We start from the raw sequence: 20275 nt of genomic DNA, 5'->3' as shown, positions 1-20275 counted from the left end.
ACTGGTGATGAATCATTTGTACTTTTTGTATCTTTATTGGGCTCTTTTAAATTAAAGAATGTATCATAAATCTTTATTTAAAAGATCTAAAATTGAATTTCATCTTTGAGAAGTTGCTCAAAATCAAACACATGAATTTACCTAATATGAACTTTCTCGAGTAATGAAAGGAAAATTCTAGATTTGTTCCCGCTGATGTCTTTTAGTTATGTTCTGGTGTGAATCTGGGATTTTAGTTTGTAGTCTTCTTCGTTCTGTCACTTAAGACACTTATCTAAGGTAAAACCATTCCTGCAGAGACTGTTGTTCATGCTTTTGTTACAATTCACACCTGAGTATTGTAACTCTGTCCAATTAGCTGTGGGACAGAGACAGTGCCTTAGCTCAATTACAACTCATTCAAAATGCTGCAGAGAGACTTTTGCATGGTAAAAGAAATTTAACCTTTAGAACACATTGTAAAGATATTTTCTTGGTTTTTAAAGCTTTGGCTGTTCTGCCATACTTGGCTGATTGTGCAGCCCTATGTCCCTAATGCACAGGTTTCACTGACTTTGAGGTTAAAAAGGAGAACAGAATGTAAACATTAGCTAATCATTCAAACTCAAAAATTCTAATGAGAAAACCCCCATTTTAGTGTGTTCTCTTTTTGTTTTTGTTCTCAGTCTCTGTGCTTATTTTATTTTATCGAATACTTCTTGTGAATTAGACTAAGAGTCTGGAATAAAAGCTACTTGATTTGATTTAGTCAAAAACACGATTTTAAAAACTGCAGAATAAAAAAACTGCTACAAACGCTTCTTTATATTTAAAATCAGGACAAGAGAAAAACAATAATACGCATTGAATAAACTGATAATAAATAGCTCTCACTACAAACAAAAATCTCTCAAATATCCAAATGTTTTACTAGTGATAAAAAACTAGCCTGTAAATAAATATGTTGTTTAACTTTGCAAAGCAAGAATTTGGTCTAGTTCACTAATAAACCCGCATGTTCAATCGATGTTATCTGGGACCCCGTTTGACCTCACTGAGTCAAAAGTAATCGATATCAGAGTAATCGATCACAGCTAAAAGTGAAGCGGTTTAAGTTATTTTTTTTTTCAATTTCTGCCGCATTTTCCCAGTCGTTGCTGGTGGTTGCAGCAGAATGGACTCCGGCTTGACCTTCGCCTCTCACCGGTCTCCTGTGGTGTGTTTACACGGCTGCGTGGCGTCTAGTCAACCGCTAGCTTCCACCGTAGGACTGGGTGAGTGAGTTAGTGGACTGTTGCTAGAGTTTAATCGGAGGAGCGATAAGAAAATCTTAGATCACGTAGAGTTTTTTCCCTCTTTTTATGTTGTGAAAATGTTGGGCTTTGTGAAAGCCTTTTTAAAGCAAATGCACACAAACATCTAGCATTGCCTCCTTTAAATTCAACGATATTTTAACCACAAAACCATCAATGAGTTAATTGGGAGAGATCAATTTAGGCAAAAGTCCAGAGAAAGCCGCAATTTAGGTCACAAAACTATTAAAAAAATTAAAATCTATTAGAGAAAGGAAACCTAAAAAAATCCCAATACGTACACAATGTTATTTTTTTTTTAGTTATTTTTTTCATGCTCACAACGTAAACATTAACCCGTGGTGACACAGCCCGTTTCAAGCTTCTTGAGTCATTTATTCTAGCTTGACCAAGGGCAATTCTATCCATGCATATATCAAAATTATTTCACTCCTTTTTATTTATTTTTCCAACATTTTGATGAATTTATTCTAATCTTTTTCTATGTCAAAAGGTTTTGTGGTTTTTTAGGGTTAGATATTTGAAATAACTGGAACTGTAAAGATGAATAAACATAAAATTCTGTATTAGAAACACCAGTAAATTCAGTCACTCATAAAACAAATAATAATGCAACATATAAATTCAATATACATAATAAGGATTATAAATCTTAAATATAATATTTAATTTTTGTACATGGGAATATTTTCTTTATTCTCTGATCATCAAAGCTTTTAAAGAGCAAGTAACGTCTAAATGAACTTTTTTTTGCTGATGAACTGTATAAATGAGTGTCTAATAGTGTTTTAAATGTGTGTATTCATTATTTTAGCATTTTGGTGCATTTTCTTTAAAAATTAAAAATTCTGCCTAAATACCACAGTATAGCGCCACCTTCAGCTTAAAACATAGAGTTTGAGTCATTTTGAATACACTTTAGCCAATGGCTAAAGAGAGCAATACTACGTAAACCAGCAGAGTACTACGTAGCAGCTCTGTGTCAAAGTTATAAAGCATCGAGAGTCTCGGCCACGCCTTGTGGCGAGTTGGGAGCTGGATTTGCAAGCGAGTGTAGGACGGTTAGCGGTAGTTCAGCATTAGCATATAGCATTAGGATATCCTAATCTTTAGCATAGCTTTTAGTGTTATACATACTTGTTTAGTGTTAGCTTGGCTGTTGGATATTGTAGTTTAGTTACTGTTTAGCTGTTAGTGTAATTAGGAAAGTAGTTCGGGTTTAGTGCTCCATATCGTGTTAGTATGGTGAGAAGGTGTAGTGTAGTGTGGTTGCGGTGGCTCTGTGGGGTTGTACTCCTTTCCACTGGACTTAGAAATTAGGCGCCAGTGGTTGCGCACAATCGGTGTACTGGAAATCAGTCAGCTCCCGCCTGGTGCTGTAGTTTTCAACCAGCATTTTACCCGCGATTCCTTCTCCAACATGATGGAGTTTGAACTGGGTTATTCTGCACGTCTCCGTTTGAAGAGGGAGGCCGTGCCCACTGTGGTTTCATATCATTCAATTTTAAACATCTGAGAACAAAGGTAGGCACAGTATATGATAAAATATTACTGTTGGCACTATTAAGGTGTTATTTATCTTGAATATGAGTCAGTTTCATCAGCCTGAACGCTTTGTTTCAGTGAAACTCTGTCCATGCCTGCTCCGACAACACGTACCTACAACAGCGTCTTAGAAAAGATGGTGACAGTGTTGGCAATGGTAGTCAGTCCTGCCATGTGTTGACGTGGGTTCAAATCCTGGTGGTGTTTGTAGTAATTTATTTAGCCAGCTGAAGCAGATTTCATGTTTTTATATTTTAGTTTTATTGATTATTTTCTGCAACGGATTTTCTAAACATCTTTGAATTTGGTCATTTCCAAGCAGCATTTAATTTGATTTAATCAGCTCACCTCACTTGAACTCACACTGGCTAAGCAAAGAAAGTAAAAAACAAAAAAAAAAAAACAATCCAAAACTTTTGTAAAGCTGTTATATTTTAAGAGTCTACCAATAAAGGACAGAAAACATCAAACTGGCAAGTTAGAAAAAGTTACTGCTGAGACTGGGATGTGAACCTGTGCAAAAGGTACCTGTTAACCCAGATCTCTAACCACTGGACCACCAAGTCTGTTACGCGACACTTGTCAAGCTAGCACTTGAGGATTGCTGTATAGTCACTGACACTAGTCAGTGACTTGATGCAATTTGCTGGGTTCCTTATATAGGAAACATTATTTCTGATTGGCTTAATGAACTGACCTGAATTGGAATGTTTATTATGTGAAGTGCCTTGAGACGACTCTTGTCGTGATTTGGCGCTATATAAATAAACTTGAATTGAATTGAATTGAATTGTTGCCTAAGCCTCATATCCCAAGGTGGCCGGGGGAAACAGGTTGCAGACCAGAGACTAGCTTCCGGAGGAGGAGCGGGGCCTGATGTCGGGAGCAGGAAGGTGGAGTGACGTACAACGCATACATTGTGCCGTTTAAGGATTTTCAGAATAAAAATCTCAATTAGCAGCTGAAATGGGAAAATGCATGAGTGTAGCCAAAAACAGGTTTGGGGATTATTTTTCATGAGGAAACAACAATATTACATGCTAAAAAGCTCCAAAAAGTAGATTTTCCATGACATGTCCCCTTTAACATATATGCTAATATGAAGAGCAAAAATGTTCATAAAACGTTTCAGTCTGCAGTTGTGATATGGTAAACCGTTAACTGTCATGGTTGTGTGTTTTGTATCCAGATGTCCTTAAGTGTGGTGGCAATGCTGCAGATGCTGCCGTTGCCATAGCGGCAGCTCTGGCAGTAACCGAGCCATGCAGTACTGGGCTTGGTGGTGATGCTTTCTGTTTGTTCTATGATGGAAACACCGGAGAGATCAGAGGGATTAATGGCAGGTGGAGAATCATCTCTTCTATTTGCTTTTCTCCCTCTCCAAAAAGGTTCAAATGAAGGCGCCTGGACTTCTTCGGTTTCCTGAAGACGTTTCGCTTCTCATCCGAGGAGCTTTTTCGGATGAGAAGCGAAACATCTTCAAGGAACCAAAGAAGTCCAGGCGCCATCATTCAAACTCTTGAATTACCATGACCTTGATGACGTAGAAACCTCACCAGCATATTTTTTCCCTCTCGTACAAAGTAGTTATCTGAGCTTGTTCTTTTTGCCCTCAGTGGTCGATCACCTAAAGCTCTGACTCTGGACTTCCTAGAGGGGTGTGGTCACACTGCAGAGTCCCCTCCTTCAGTGTTTGATGCCGTTAACATCACAGTACCAGGAGCTACCGCGTGCTGGTGTGATACGGTGCAGTTATTTGGCAGCCAGAAGGTTTGGCTGTTTGTTCTTTTGATCTAATTCTGTACTACTCTGCTTTAATGCAACAGTCATGTCAGCGTAAAAACGTTAGAAGTAACCATGTTGACATGCAACACAGGTCACACGTTTTCGTTTAAAGGGGATATATTATGCAAATCTCACATTTTGCATGTTGTGTTGGCATTTCGGCCTCTGCTTCCTCTATAAACACTCCAAACGTGAATATAAACCATCAATCCAGTTTTTGTCAGATTTTGGTTTTTGGAATTATTCTTCTACGAGCCATTTAAATATGTCCCCATTGTGACGTCTAAAGAAAGATGAACAAAGAACCCCCACCTGTAGGCACTTATGCCGCTTTCACATCTGTCCTGGCCCGGTCTGGGTCCCACACCGGTAGGGTTTATTCACACACACTTTTCAGGAACGCGGAAATCTCCAACCATGAGGGCGGGGCGAAAGACGTGCGTAAAAGTCTGTTTTGTCTCCCTTATATTAAACAAAAGCGGCTGTAAGCGGTGTTGCTTTTGGAGACCGTGATTCTGATGTTGCATTCAGACTGCTGTCCCTGTGCTTGCGCTGGGCAGGTCAAGCCTCGGCAGCACCGTGTGTGTGTGTGCGTGCGCTCCTTTCCTGGCAGCACGTCTCAGTAAATAGATGTTTACTCCACGGTATCCAGAGTGATAATGAATCGCGGCTGCGTCAAGCCCCTGCAGGCTGATTTTACCCTCCAATCGGAGGCTCCCCCTGACGCCGGGGACACACCGGCCGCCGAAGCGCCGCGAAACGGGGACCGCCTTCATTCGGCGCCCTTGTTATCCTATTCTATAGGCCAAATGGGACGCCGAAGCGCCAGCCCATGCCGTGCAGCGATCGTTTCGGCGTCTGCTCTATTTTGTTCGCGAGCCGCGGGTGAACCGTGTCAATTCTGGCAGGAAGTCAAACCTAGACGTAAGAGGCAGGTCGGTAAATTTAACAAAATAAAGCATTTCAAAATACAATTCCGCGATAGTCAAATGTGTTTGTAAACAGACACTGCATAAAAACACACACACACACACAGACACACACACACACACACACACACACACAGCGAACTTGCGTGTGTGTGTGTGTGTGTGTGTGTGACCACGTGAAGGGGGTGTGGTTTTGGGTGTCTTTCAACCGGAGCAAACAGGACAAAGCAGAAAGTCGTAGGCCAGCTATGGTTCACACCATAGGTTCACACACGCACGGACAAACACACACAAACAGCAAGGGGGAGGGGGGGGGGGGGTGTAGAGGAAAAGAGCAGAGGCAGAGAGCAAATGGAGAACACCAAGTGGTTAAAAGAAAAACTACAGCTGAGCCGAGGCGCGCCTCGAGCGGAGAAACAAGCGTCTGGTCTGAACTGAGGAACAACGAGCAGTGGCCGGATTTCGTGAGCGCTTCGCCTCCTGGCGCTTTGCGGCGCTTCGGCGGCCGGTGTGTCCCCGGCGTAAGGGTAGGCGTGAATTTGATCTGGCCAATCAGTCAGCAGCGGGTATGTTGGGACAGTTCAGCCCAAAGCAGACCGCCTTGGCAAGAATGCTGACAAAACAACTGATTGAGCACGGAAAAATTCCAGGCTACCCAGATGAGAATACTTTCTACCATACCTGGGCGGGGTAGAGCCAGCCCAGATGTGAACACCGCTTTAGGGAGGCCTCAGCTCTGGACGTGGAGGAGCAGTGGCTCTACTCTGGGTCTCTCCTGGAAATCTGAGCTCGCCACTTCATAGCATTCAATCAGGACTTGGGTGGGCGTGGCCAGCAGCAGCCTGTTAAGTGACAGGACCCTGAAATGGCTCATTCTGGAAGGTACTGAAACTGTGAAGAACAGAGCTGGTGAGAACTCTTTATGTGAGAAATTTTGTTCAAAGAACGTTGTGAAAATCTTTTGTGTAGACCATAGAACCATTCTAACTTGTTTAAAAAGATGAAATATGTCCCCTTTAAAACACTCCCCACATGATAATCCACACATACCTAACTCTGCTGTTCTTACACTCACTTTTCTGCTTTAATCTCAGGAAAACTCTCATAAATAATTGCAAATTGTCTTCACATTATTCTGATCATAACAAAGGCAAACTTTTCCTGCTCACTGATGTTTTCTGTACAAAGCACATGTTTCCTCTTCCTGTTACCTTAGCTGTCCTTGCAAGAGATCCTGAGTGGAGCAGTGGAGCTGGCAGAAGAAGGATTTCCTGTTGCTGAGATAACAGCACACCACTGGGCGAACTGGGCGGCTGCCCTGAAGGGTGATGGGAAGGAGCTGGGTGGGGACTTGCTGATTGACGGTCATGCACCTAAATGTGGACAAGTTTACAAAAACACTGGACTGGCTCAAACCTTGAAGGTAAGGCTTTCATCAAACAGACGACAACAACCCCAAAACATCTTGCATTTGTTCCCTGAACTGCTTTTGTTCAGAGCGGCGCCGAGCCGCGGGGAAACCAGTCTGGATTCCTTTGGATTTATTTTTGTACCAGTAATTTACTGGTACCTGGTTCATTCCAATTAGGGATGCACCGATACGATACTGGTATCGGTATCGGCACTGATACCGATACCAATACCAGCATCGGTATCGGTAAAACTTAACCGATACCAATGCAGTTGCTTGAAAATGGCTTCACTGTAACTTGTCATTTCTGTTCACCTAATATTTTAGTTTTGTGATGATTTCCATTCATATATTTTACTTTTTATCTACCTCACAGTCGCAGAGAAGAAAATAAACTCTGTATACCAAATCTGCATTTTTGTGTGTGGTAGAAGTATCGGTATTGGTAATCGGTATCGGCGAGTACTTAGATCCAAGTATCGGTATGGTATCGGTTTGGAAAAACGTGGTATCGTTGCATCCCTAATTCCAATAACGGGACCTGAAATGTACTTTTTTAGGTAAAAGTATTTAAATATGTTTTTGTTTATTAAATCAAACAAAATCCCAGCAAACTTTCACTGTAAACAGTAAACTATAATAAAAATATCTTTCTTTTTAGAACAAAAATAGACACAAAATGTAAATATTTGTTTTAAAAAAGTAAAAAGGTAGTATTTACCTTTCAGTGCAAAACAAAAGTAAAAAATAAAGATAAAGTGCAAACTATGACCCATCGTTTTGTGCAAGAAGTATGTTAAATCTACTTCGAAAACCTGGAATAAAGAATGTTTCGGTCCAAGATGAGTAAACATACAGTAATAATAAGAGATAACACAAGAGTAAACAGCCATTTTTCTTCAGAAAAATGAGCAGCGGACGGGGAAGGTGGTGGACAGGGGTGTTTATTTCTGCATCCTTCAACTCATCATGAAGTTGCTGGTTTTTCCATATTTATCAACATAAATCTTATCCCAGATGTTACTGTAGGAGACGTATAAAGAGGAAGTTTGTGTGATAAGTGTATAAATATATTCGTGTGTTTTGGTGTATGTTTTGTAAATGCTTAGATTATTAGTGGTCATGTGATTTACTTTCATCCGCTGCACCTGTTCAGGTGACATGAGTGAAGGGAGATTGTGAGCGGGTTGTCGCATTTTTTGTTGACCACCACCTTTTGATTGCTGGGTTAATTATTTGTTTGATTATGTTTAACATTATACTTGGTTAATTTGCTTTACCTTAATAAAGATATGAATTAAACTTAATATAAGTTTAAATTGTTTGAACGAGCGTGTTAAATGGCCTGACCTCAGTCTCTCACGCGGCTATTTTTTGTTTCCTGAAGCCGCTGTAATAGTTACATGTTGCTCTTTTGCAGTTTACTTTCACAAAATGCAGCCAAACATTTGACGCATTTGGCACAAGTGTTGTAAACAAAGAGAGGGGTTGTGTGTGAGTGAGCGATCCGGAGGACTAGAGCAGTGCAGCCCAATAGGTAGCCTGAGTCACTTCCGCATCACGGGTCCCCGGAAGAACGAAAAAATGAACGCAAGTCAACGGGGCTAAAAGAGCCATTTTCTAATCCACTTTGCCTTAAGCCCTGGATCACACATATGTTGTACTGCAATTTAATTGAAAAGTAATGATGGCTGTTTCGACCACGCCAGTCATGTACTTTGAGGTTTATCAGCTTGTAAAAGTTCGTAATTAGCATGACTACAAACTAGAAATCAGTACGTCACATATGTGACGTCACCGCATAATCTCCTCTCCCCAAAGTAGCTGATACGTACAAAATGACCAGACTTATGGTGGTTCTTTCCGCCTGTGGGATTACTGAACTTACAGCCATTTTCCCTCCGTTTTCTTCGTGTTTGGTTCGATGACGTCACTTTCCTGAAGCGCATTTGTAGTCCTGGACTTATTTTTACACAAAACCTAAAATAGCTTTTGCCCCTGTTCGAAAATAAGCGCGTTCTTGGTATCAAAATGTGTCTTTGAAACTCACAAACATCATATATGAAATCCATGGCACAAAACAAGCGGAATTAAAAAATAGCGTTTTAAGCCCCGTTGACTTGCATTCATTTTTTCGTTCTTCCGGGGACCCATGATGCAGAAGTGACTTAGGCTCCCTATAACAGACATTTTATGGTAAACTACTACAATAAACACAGCGAAAGATTTCTTTTGTCAGTATGAGTACCTTCTGAACGTTTCTGATCGGTACTAAAGAGGTACAGAGTCTCGGTACCCAGAACTACTCTTTTTTTTTTCCTTTATTGTTGTTGAATGCTTTGTAATTCCGACCAGACACAGAGACAGAGGTGAAAGAGAAAGGAAAAGAAAAGGTGGGGAGAGGGGGGGGGGGGGGGGGGGGGTCCACAAAAATAAACAATAATGAACAAGAGTCTGCTTCTAGACCTGCAGAAAAAAGACAAAAAAAAAAACAAAGGGACACAACAACAATACAACAAGATCTACCTATCACTGCGTCAACTTGATGAAAAGATATATATATATATATATATATATATATATATATATATATAATCAACATTGCTTAACTGAAGAATCATGATAATAAATCACAACGCATTAAGTGCCCACCATAGTCTTAAGACCTGTGTTTAACGTGCCCAAGCCCATACTTTTGAGAGCACCATGTGAGCACCTGTGTGTGTACACGCGCTTGTTTATTTAAGGCTTTTCTATAGGAGAGCACAACAGAGAGTGTGAGGGACCACAGATCTGCCCCCCAAAGATGCGCAGGAGACGGGGGGAGCTCCGAGTCCCAGAGATCCAGGCGCTACCCCAGAACGCAGGAACCCCAAGGAGACTGCAACCAGGAAGGCCCTCGCCCCCCTCGAGAGGCACAGAGGATCGCCCCGGGGGGCCACAACCAGCAGCCGGCAGAGTCCCCGGAGATATCAGCGGCAAGCCCACAGGCCCGCCCGCAGCCTCCCAGAACTACTCTTGATGCCTTATTTCTAAGACTGAGTCTGGCCACCCTGTGATGGAAATACCTTTCATATTTGTGTTCACAATCTTGCTTTTTTGGACAACACCCAAAGCTCGTGACCAAAGGTGAAGATTGGCAGGAAGACAGACTAGTAAATTGAGAAGTTTGCTGTCTGGGTTAGCTCCTTCTTCACCACAACAGACCAGTATGCCCTTTGATCGCCCGCCCGCTCTTTCCTTCACTTACTCCTTAAAGGGATACTTTGCAACTTTTTCTTATTTTGAAATAATTTTCCTGAGCCAGTATGTGCTAAAGTGGCACGTTACAGGGTTAAAGAAGGGCCACCCAGCCCCTATTGCCCCCTGTGGCCAGAATATTCCACTTGCAACTTCAGACTGGCGGGCCGCTCTGTTGGGACTTAGAAAACATTAAGCTGACATACCTGGTGCTGCAGTCTGCTTCCAGCACATTTCAGATGATAAACACAGCTAATTTGCTTAAATTAGTGATGAACCACTCCTGTAACGCTAAGGAAGGCTGGTAGACATTCCAGCTGTTAGATTAAGGCAGGGCTATTCAATTGCGGGCCTCAAGGGCCGGTATCTAGCACGTTTTATTTTTAACCCTGCTTCAACACACCTGATTTCAATCAGCAGGTGATTAACAGGCTTCTGCAGAGCCTGATGAGCTGCTGCACAGGTGACTCAACCACTGAATCTAGTGTGTTGGACCAGAGAAACCACTAAAATAGGCTGGATACCGGCCCTGGAGGCCCGAACTTGAATAGCCCTGGATGAAGGTGTTAAAAAGACGAACGCACAGCGAGATCGGTTTTGCTTTTGGCTCTACAAACAGACACTAGGGGGTGCTAAAAGCAAGCCTAAACTGCCTATTTTCCCTTTAACAAGACATAGACACCTCCTCTAATTCAGTGATGACCTCTCCCCAACCCAGAGATGGCACCCTTTTCTAGTTGAGTACCATTGCTTCAGATTTGGAGGTGCGGATCATCATCCCAGCTGCATGACAATTAGCTGTTAACCTCCCTAGCAAGAACTGGAGGTCACAGTTTGGTGGAGCTAAAAAGGACCACATCATCAGCAAACAGCAGAGTCGAGATCTTCCTGCCATGAAAGCCTGTAACTATGATTGTGAACTTGTATGTGGATGATGCAATCATTTTAGAAGAGGCCTATCAGTGAAGTTTACGGTCGGTGACAGTTCAGTGGAACTATGACTGAGGTCATCTTGAGTCCATGCTAGTGTGTGGAATTGTGTATCACCTCTAAAGTATGCATTGATGTATTCTCCGTGGTTCCAACGCTCGGTTGTTTGGGATTCAATAAACCGGGAAAACGGCTACGAATGCCCAGATCAGCTCTCCATTCATAGACGACACACTTTCTGGGAAAGTAGGAACAATGGAATGACCTCCCGTTTCAATGAGGAGGAAGAGGTGTGTGTGTGTGTGTGGGGGTGGAGAAGGGGGGTGTCATTCCACAGCAATGACGATGTGTCATTTCCTTATTCACACACCTTTTAATTCTTTCGACTGATGAAAATGTTGTAGGAGTAGCTGGTGGTCACCGGATTCCTGCATCACTACATCATTCTAACAACATGGATAAAATGCAAATGCATAAACCTCCAAAGATTTAATATAAACATCAGATTGATTGATTGATTGATTGGCTGACTGTAATATTTGTGCGGATTTCCAACAGGAGCTTGGTGAGCATGGCAAACCAGCTTTCTACCAGGGCAGAGTGGCCCAAGCCGTAGTTGACGTCATCAACCAGCATGGTGGGGTCATGACCCTGGAGGATCTCAGCAGCCATGACAGTGAGCTGATCACTCCAATAAACACCGAGTACAAGGTAACGGATCTGAAACGGACCTCTGTGTTAACTCCAGGGTGAGCAGATTGCCTGACTTTGTTGCGTGTTCAGGGTGTGCGTCTGTGGGAGCTTCCTCCCAACAGTCAAGGACTTGTTGCCCTGCTCCTCCTCAACATCCTGGAGAACTTTCCTCAGCTCACAGGTAAACCATGTGGACTTTGCTCAGATAAAGCTGATGTGAAATGGTTCACTCTAGACATGAAATGTCTGGAAGCGGTTCGACTGCTGCTTAGCGTAATTTAGCGATGTTTTGAAATCTATTGACGTAGCTTAAAATAAAACTCATCCTAATGTTTAACCACAAACAATCTCATCAGGAGCATTATGGGATTTAGAGTATTGTTCAGGGATAGCAGAGCAGGTAACAGACTGAGGAAGGACCAGGTCTGCTGCACCTTCTGTCCCCTGGAATACATTCACAGAAACAAATCAAGCGTCCGTCTGTTCATTCATCCATCCGGTTGCAGCTAATTTAAAACACCTCTCCTCGCTGCTGCGTTAGGCTCAACCTGGGACAGGTCGATGAAGGTTTTCCTGCATTTCTTCATTCATTTATTTCATTTCACTATCAAGGTCCATGACTTCCATTTAGCTAGACATTCAGAGCTTTATGAAAGTCGTACATGTGAGGTGGTCGATAAGCGAAAAGCATCCATTCAGCAAAGCCTTTCAATCCCAAGCTCACCCTCGCCCTCCTTCCGGCCACCTGGTTTGCACAGGTGAAAGTGCAATGACCATGCACATGAACGGTGCCCCAACCCCTCACCGATTGTGCCAATCAAGTGAGCTCATATCACATCCATCCATCCATCCATCCATCCATCCATCCATCCATCCATCCATCCATCCATCCATTTATCTATTTGCTTCTGCTTATCCAAGGTCCAGTCGTGTGTGTAATAGGTCCAGCACATCCCAGTCTAGACATCCTCCTCTCTCTGGTAAATGGTAAATGGCCTGTATTTGATATAGCGCCTTCTAGAGTCCTGGAACCCCCCAAGGCGCTTTACAACACAGTCATTCACCCATTCACACACACATTCACAGACTGGTGGTGATGAGCTACGATGTAGCCACCGCTGCCCTGGGGCACACTGACAGAGGCGAGGCTGCCGAGCACAGGCGCCACCGGTCCCTCCGACCACCACCAGCAGGCAAGGTGGGTTAAGTGTCTTGCCCAAGGACACAACGACAGCGACAGACTGAGCGGCGCTTGAACCTGCAAACTTCTGATTACGGGACGAGCACTTAACTCCTGTGCCACCGTCGCCCACATGCCAACATGTCCCCAGGCCAGAGAGGATACATGTAATGCCTCCAGTGAGTTCTCGGTCTTCCAGGGTCTTCTCCCAGTGGGACGTGCTTGTTAAACCTCCATAGGGAGGCGACCATGAGACATCCTAATCAGATGCCTGAACCACCTCTGTTGACTCCTTTCGATGTGGAGGAGCAGCATATCCAAGTGGAGCTCTGAAACTGATTTCCCCAGCTACCCTACGAAGGGAGCTTGTGATCCACATCTCAAGGCCAAAGTGTGGAACATAGACAAACCGGCAAATTGAGAGCCTTGCCTTTCGACTCCACCCCCTCTTCAAAGACCAGCGCGGCACGCTCATTACTGAGATGGACGTCTCAACCTCTCGGTAGGTCTCCTGCTGCATTACAACATGACTCGAGCGAGACTGAAAGTTACCGAAACTCCTCCACTTGAGGCAAAAACTCATTGTTGGTTCTTTCGTGGGTCGCTGTCCAGCATCTTTTAGTTGTTTTTCTGCTTCAGCACCTGATGTAAATCAGCAGGTGATTAACAGGCTTCTGCTGTGTTTATGAGCTGCTTAACAGCTGAGTTTTCAGGGATGTTGGAGCAGAGAAGCGACAAAAACGTGCTGACCTAGAGGGAGCGCCCAGCCTTATTTCATACGATCGCTTCATACTCCGCTGCGGATCGTCTCAGCGAGCGCTGAACGTGAAATCTAACGTGAAAAAACGTGAAATACCTTGAGGAGAGATTAAAGATTTTGTGTTGTTGTTGTTTTTGTAGCTGGAGGCCATAACAGCTCTGACTTCACCCATGTTTTTGTTGAGGCTGTGCGTTTGGCACAAACGGATGCGCTGCGTTACCTAGGCGACCCAGCCCATGTGACCATACCTTTGGAAAGCTTACTGGACAAGAGCTACAGTAAGCAACAATCACAGCGCATCAGCATGAACAGGTGTGTGTGTGTGTGTGTGTCTGTTGGTACCACTGTGTACCAGTCGCTCTCTGTTGACTTTAGATAGGGCTGTGGACTTTTGCTTCCCCTGACCTTAACTCTCATCTCTTTTTTTTGTCTCTCCCCTTGCATACACAGGGTGTGTGCTTGTCCATGCTGGTCCGCTCTGCACTTTGAACTCTAAGGCTTTATCAGTTAAAAGACAAATAGACCTTCTATACAAATGTAAAACGGCTCTAATCCATTTTCATCAGCACCATCAGACATCACTTCTCTTTTGGAACAGTTGCCTTCACAGCTTCCTCATATTCATCATTAGTTTCTGTGTTTATTGCTCATAATAAACAAGACAAGTGAGAGAAAACAAGAGAAAGCAGGAAATTGCGGATTAGATTTATTACACAGCAATAACCTCCTTAGTGCAAATGAAACAAAAGGCTGCCTGGAAAGTGTTTAAACCAAAAAAAAAAAAAAAAAAAAAACGGTTGCTTCGACATAAAACTGTACATATAAAACCTGTTGATTAAAAAAAAAACTACATTCCTATTTATCAAGTCGTGTTTCTGCTTGTGTGAATCGTCCAGGGCCATGGAGCATGTGCAGCCTGGCCTGATGACTGCAGGTGACACCGTTTATTTCTGCGTGATCGACAATCAGGGGAATGCGTGTTCTTTCGTCAACAGCACCTACATGGGCTTTGGAACCGGCTTGGTCCCGAAGGGATGTGGATTCTCTCTTCAGGTCTCACGCTCATAAAAAGGGTTTTGTTTGCATGGTGAACATTTTGTGCCTTTGTTGTTTAACCTTTTAAGGTGGACTCGTTGATCCTGGGAAATGACATTCAAGCAAGCTACATTTTGAATTCCGTGTTTTCCGGAGTATAAGTTGCACTTTTTTCATAGTCTGGCTGGTCCTGCGACTTATATACCAAATTATGTAGGCTATGCCGCGCTGCTGCGGGCCGGCTCCGACCGAGGAATGAGCTCCCCTGTCCCACCATCACCTGCTGGAGACTGCTGCGCGCTGCTGCCGGCTGGCTCCGACCCAGGAATGAGCTCTCCCCACCCGCTGGGAGGGTTTGAAACACCGCCATTCTCTGCTAGAGACCGTGGTGCGCTGCTGCGCCCGCGTTGTTTATTTTGTTATTGTTACCGGTACTTGTCTTGCAATGCGAAACACTTGGTCTCAGATTGTGTAAGAAAAAGAATAAAATTTCCCCCCAAAACGCGACTTATATATGTTTTTTCTTCTTCATTATACATTTTATGGCTGCTGCGACTTATAGTCCGGAAAATACGGTAAATACAATTTGAAGGTCCAACCCCCTTTTTTCAAGCTCCTCCCTTTAGCCACGCCTCTAGAATTCAGGAGAATGCCGGGTGCAACAGATACCGCCAAACAACCATAAAAACATAACTCTTGCCTTTTTGAACCTGTTGTCGTCATCCTTTCTGCCATAAGGGACTGGTGGAGCTTATCACCATCAACGTGTGAATGTGTGTGAATAGATAGATGACTCACTTTAGTGTAAAACGCTTTGGAGTCCTCTGACTCAGAAAGGTGCTATAAAGGTGCAAGTCATCCATCATTCATTTATGAACAGAAAAGCTGCTGATGTTATTTAATAGCCTGTTTTGCATGCTTACAACACTTTGCATGAGCTAACATGAACAGCATTCTTGTCCATCATGTTTTTTATGATTATGAGGCTGAGGACACATCTCTGTCTGTATGATATTAAAACTAGGGTTGTCACGGTGTGAAAATTTAACCTCACGGTTATTGTGACCAAAATTATCACGGTTTTCGGTATTATCGCTGTATTTTTTTTAAACGTGTTACATTTTTCAGACAACTAAATAAACCCTGTATGTCAGGAAATATTGTCCTCAGTTTGTGTCTAAATTTTGCCTAAACTGTGTTATTTTGTAATTATGTTGTTTATTTGTTTACATTTTTACCCTTTAGTCTTTAAAATACCAATATTTGCCCATAACTTCTTATTTCATGTGTGTTTGATGTCATCATTTTAAAATTATTAGATCAGATGATACTCAGTACTCAAGTAGCCTTCTAATCAGATACTTTTTTACCTTTACTTGAGTAATAAACCCTATATCAGGAAAATATTGTCCTCGGTTTGTGTTCTTCCAGTGAGCTTTGCAGATTTGGGAAAATGTCCTAAATTTATAATTATTCTCAGAGAGAGACCAACTCTTATCTGCCCCTGGGAGCCCCGTAAAGCATAGCGTCATTTCAACATGGGGGTGTCCGCTACACGGTTTATATGCAGGTAGCGGGGCTGCGGCTGCTTTATATAGCGACTCGTTGCATTCTCCCTCAACCCAAATCATCGGATCACGCGTTATTAGCTAAAATGCTAACGTTAGCTTGCCATGCGTTGACTGTAGAGTTGTGGGTGATGGTCACGCAGATGTGTCATGAGATTTGAAGCGTTGCTGCCTTTCACAGACACTTTTTCTGCACGTGCTGCAAACAGGATAGCTGTCTTCTATCAACTGTCCCTCGACATTCTTCAAATATCCAAAAAAATGCCCGTACTTCCCACTTTGTCTTCTTTGAGGGGTAAAAAATGTCCTCCTGAGCTCTGCCGTCTCCTCCTTTGGCCATTGTTTCAGCTTTAGCGTCAAGAAAGTTTTGGTTGTAAACAACAAAGTGCACATGTGCCGCCGGCAACTTCAGCAGATAATACGGTGGCTGGTAAGGGTCACCGCGCCTACACCGCAGCCACGGTAATCCACCGAGATAATATATATATTTTTTAAAAACAAGACGGTTATTATTATTGTCCACTTTTTTACCGGGGTTTACCGCTACACCGGTTACCGTGACAACCCTAATTAAAACATGAGAGAACTGGACCAAACAACATTCTCTTGTACAGATGTTTATTATTATCCCCCCCCCCCCCCCTTTTTTCCAGAATCGCGGGGCCAATTTCTCTTTGTGCCGTGACCACTTTAATTGTGTTGCTGGAGGGAAGCGGCCATATCACACCATCATTCCTGCACTCCTCACTGACTCTTCAATCAATTCGCAACAAAAACCAAAACTCCTGGCTGCGTTGGGGGTGATGGGGGCCTTTATGCAACCGCAGGGACACATCCAGGTATGCAGCCGTCAGTACTGGCAGAAACACTGAAGTGGTCCGGAACTGGTCCTTTGTGGATCTGGATCTCCGTGTAGTTTTAGAAAACATGCTCTTGTTCCTGTATTCAGGTGTTGCTGAACATGGTGGAGTTTGAGATGAATCCTCAACAGGCTCTGGATGCACCCAGAGTTTTTGTGGAGTACAACCACAAAAGTATGTCATATATAAGATTGGGTTTTACGTTTACTATAAAATCACAAAGTAATTAGTAAAATGCAAGTATTTTTTACTATAAAGGATCTTATCTGTGTATTTTATTACAGCATGTTAGTCAGAGGAGTTATTTTGTCTCATTTATTGTAAATGATGTTTAGGTAAAGGAAACCTGATAACCTGGTTTTATTTGGTAATATTTCTCTGTAGCTGATCGGTGGTTGGTTAACTTGGAGGAGGGGATCGACCAGGAGGTGGCTGTGGAGCTGAGGAGACGAGGCCACCAAGTCAACTGGCCAGTCACAGGTACATTTTTAAATATGTACATATAATGTTTTTAATGGCTGCAGAGTTCTTTTGCTATTGTTTTAAATAGAGAAGTTAAACTGCTAAAGCAGGAAAGATGCAGATATTTTCATAAAAGGTTTTGGGATTTTTGCCTCGACTCTGTTATGTTGCTTTGGTCGTGTTTTAAACACACGTTACTTACTTAAAGAGCAAGTCACCCCCAAATCAACTTTTTTTCCCTGATAAACTATATAAATGCGTGTCTAGTCATGCTGCAGACACGTGTAGTCAACAGTTTAGCACTTTAGTGCATTTTAGTTAAAATAAAAAATTTCTGCCGTTGTCAGGTAAAAACTCTGCACTGCATTTGAATTGAAATCTGCCATCGCTATTGGCTAAGAGGTACCCTAGAACGTTAGCTAGTACCATATGATGTCACAATGTCATTGTGAGCCTGTGTGTGTGTGTATTTGTTAGCGGCTCCGCCCTCTCGGTCTGCTAGGCAACAGCATTTGTTGCATTTTTCAAACAGGAAGTGGGAATTGTGTAAGATTTGGCAGGTGTGACTTGCTCTTTAAAGGTTTAAATGTCACATGGAATGTTTTATTAACGCAGAGCTAATCGGCAGCCATAAACAAACATTACACCTCTAAAACAGCATGTTGTTTAATATTAGTGGCATAAAACCTGTTGCTTCCTCTGTTTGTTGTTCTTCTCTCTCCTGACCATATGAACACGCCGGGCGTGTTAGCAACACCCACTCGGTTCTGATATATAAACCTTTAGTTTGCTGCATCCAAAATTCATGATGTAACAAGTGTAAAAACAGCCTTAATCCATATTGTTCATTAAAGAGTTGGGCTGAAAATAATCTGTTTCGTTTTCTTGATGCAGGCCATGAGAGGTGTCAGTTTGGGCGGGGCCAGATCATCACGGTGGGTGATTGGTGGAATCGTTCTGCCGGGTCTCCGTCCAGGGTGCTGTGGGCTGGATCAGACCCCCGGGCGGACGGGTGTGCTGTGGGATACTAACCAGAGAAATCAACTGTTTTACCTCTAAAGTATAAAGATGAAACACAGATTTGAGCTTTAATTCTGTTGTGATTTTTAGCTTTACACACTTTACGAATTATTATACGAATAGAATTTGGGCATGAAAGATGTCTCCGGGCTCGTTGGATCACAAAAACCCATCTCAGACACCTGTGATGATTAGTTTGTCAGTTAATCCCGACACTACTGAAGAAGGAAGTTTAAACATCATTAAACAGATCAAACATCATTAAACAGATCTCTTTTTTTCCATTGTCTAGAAATCTAGACAGACAGTAGCAGAAGCAAGGTCGGTAGCTACGCTCCACTGGACCCTCAGCAGGCCCAAACAGTCTTGTGGCTGGCCAATCACAGCGGTCTATCGGTTTGGTGGGCGGGATGTTACTGCAGCTTATTTGCGGCTTAATTTTAACTCCGTCTTGTTCTCAGATGAGAGCCGTACAACCGTGGATGATACACATGGCCTTGTTCATTGGATGTATTTGTGCAGCCAAAGCCAAATGTATACTTCTCCGTCCGCGTTGGTACGCCTGTCGGCACAAGAGCTCTTTAACTTTTTAACTATCCGTCAAAAATGAGATTGCAAGTTTACGATTGGACAGGATGTCGCTTCCTGTAAAATCGTCAACAGCACCGCCATCGCCACCTCAAAAAATAAAGCTATTTAGCGACAGACATGGAACAGATTGAGGAACGCATTGTAGAAAAAAATCTAAAATATGAACGTTTATTCACCCGTGACTGAAGGAGTACAAAGCGTTTCATTTGTGGATGGCAATGACGAAAAACGTGGGTTTAGAGGTGCTGATGCGAGCAAAGGTGGAGGAGAATGAGAGCCGAATTTGTTTGTGTTAAAAAATCTCTGACATACATTAAAACAATATAAACACAGTAGTAAATCCATTAATTTGGACTGAATCTGTGACTAATGGTGGCAGGATACCCCCAGAGAAGCGCTACGCCCTCTGGTGTCCTGGTGGGGAATTGTTTTGCTGCTTTCTTGCTGTTTAAATTGTGCAGAACATCACAGCTTGTGACTGAAATCAGACTGTTGCAGGAAAACTAGCCTCCTATATGATAGAGTGATCATTTCTCATTCTGCTTAAATCCCTCTCATCAGTAGTTTGTCTGTTATGTTTTTCCAACAAGAATTTTTGTTTTTTTTAAAGAAGTTGAATTTAAAAACTGTTATAATGTTGTGTTCAACTGTGAACTAAGAAAACCATTTGCCAAAATAACACAAGCTGCTATGTTTTTTTTCTGTAATTGATTAAAAGAAAACCAATAAAATGATGAAAATTTCTCAATGCTGTTTAAAATGTCAAATTCATGTAAATTTACCTGGAGGTTCTGTTCCTGTAGGAATTAACTGGCCAAGTGATAAAAACGCCAACATGTCCGGATTGTGACTGAGACACAAAGAAATACTCCTCTCAAAATTAATGGTTGCATAGGATTATTAGTACTATTAGACTATTAGACACCCGAGGGAACTGGGCCTTTTCAGGCCTAAAAGCCCTCGGGATCCTCTAG

The 20275-nt window shown here is 42.7% G+C and overlaps 1 protein-coding gene across 2 annotated transcripts; it reads left to right on the top strand.

Annotated features, from left to right (window-relative positions):
• The first annotated feature begins 632 nt into the window (after positions 1 to 632).
• On the top strand, positions 633 to 19384 carry LOC107392973 (glutathione hydrolase-like YwrD proenzyme). 2 transcript variants are annotated; one of them, XM_015971082.3, is made up of 12 exons: positions 633 to 1253; positions 4027 to 4180; positions 4454 to 4583; positions 6768 to 6974; positions 11691 to 11843; positions 11916 to 12006; positions 13906 to 14077; positions 14662 to 14818; positions 17022 to 17207; positions 17318 to 17402; positions 17613 to 17708; positions 18585 to 19384. In XM_015971082.3, the coding sequence occupies exons 1-12, from the start codon at positions 1154 to 1156 to the stop codon at positions 18719 to 18721; spliced, it is 1668 nt and encodes a 555-aa protein (XP_015826568.3). In that variant the 5' UTR covers positions 633 to 1153; the 3' UTR covers positions 18722 to 19384. The 2 variants fall into 2 exon arrangements, with proteins under 2 accessions (XP_015826568.3, XP_015826567.3); XM_015971081.3 differs by having other exon boundaries at positions 4454 to 4607.
• Positions 19385 to 20275: the final 891 nt, after the last annotated feature.

This window comes from Nothobranchius furzeri, chromosome 8 (genome assembly GCF_043380555.1).
Source record: "Nothobranchius furzeri strain GRZ-AD chromosome 8, NfurGRZ-RIMD1, whole genome shotgun sequence".
In the NCBI taxonomy this organism is placed as follows: domain Eukaryota; kingdom Metazoa; phylum Chordata; class Actinopteri; order Cyprinodontiformes; family Nothobranchiidae; genus Nothobranchius; species Nothobranchius furzeri.
This window is presented reverse-complemented; position numbering and strand designations above follow the sequence as displayed.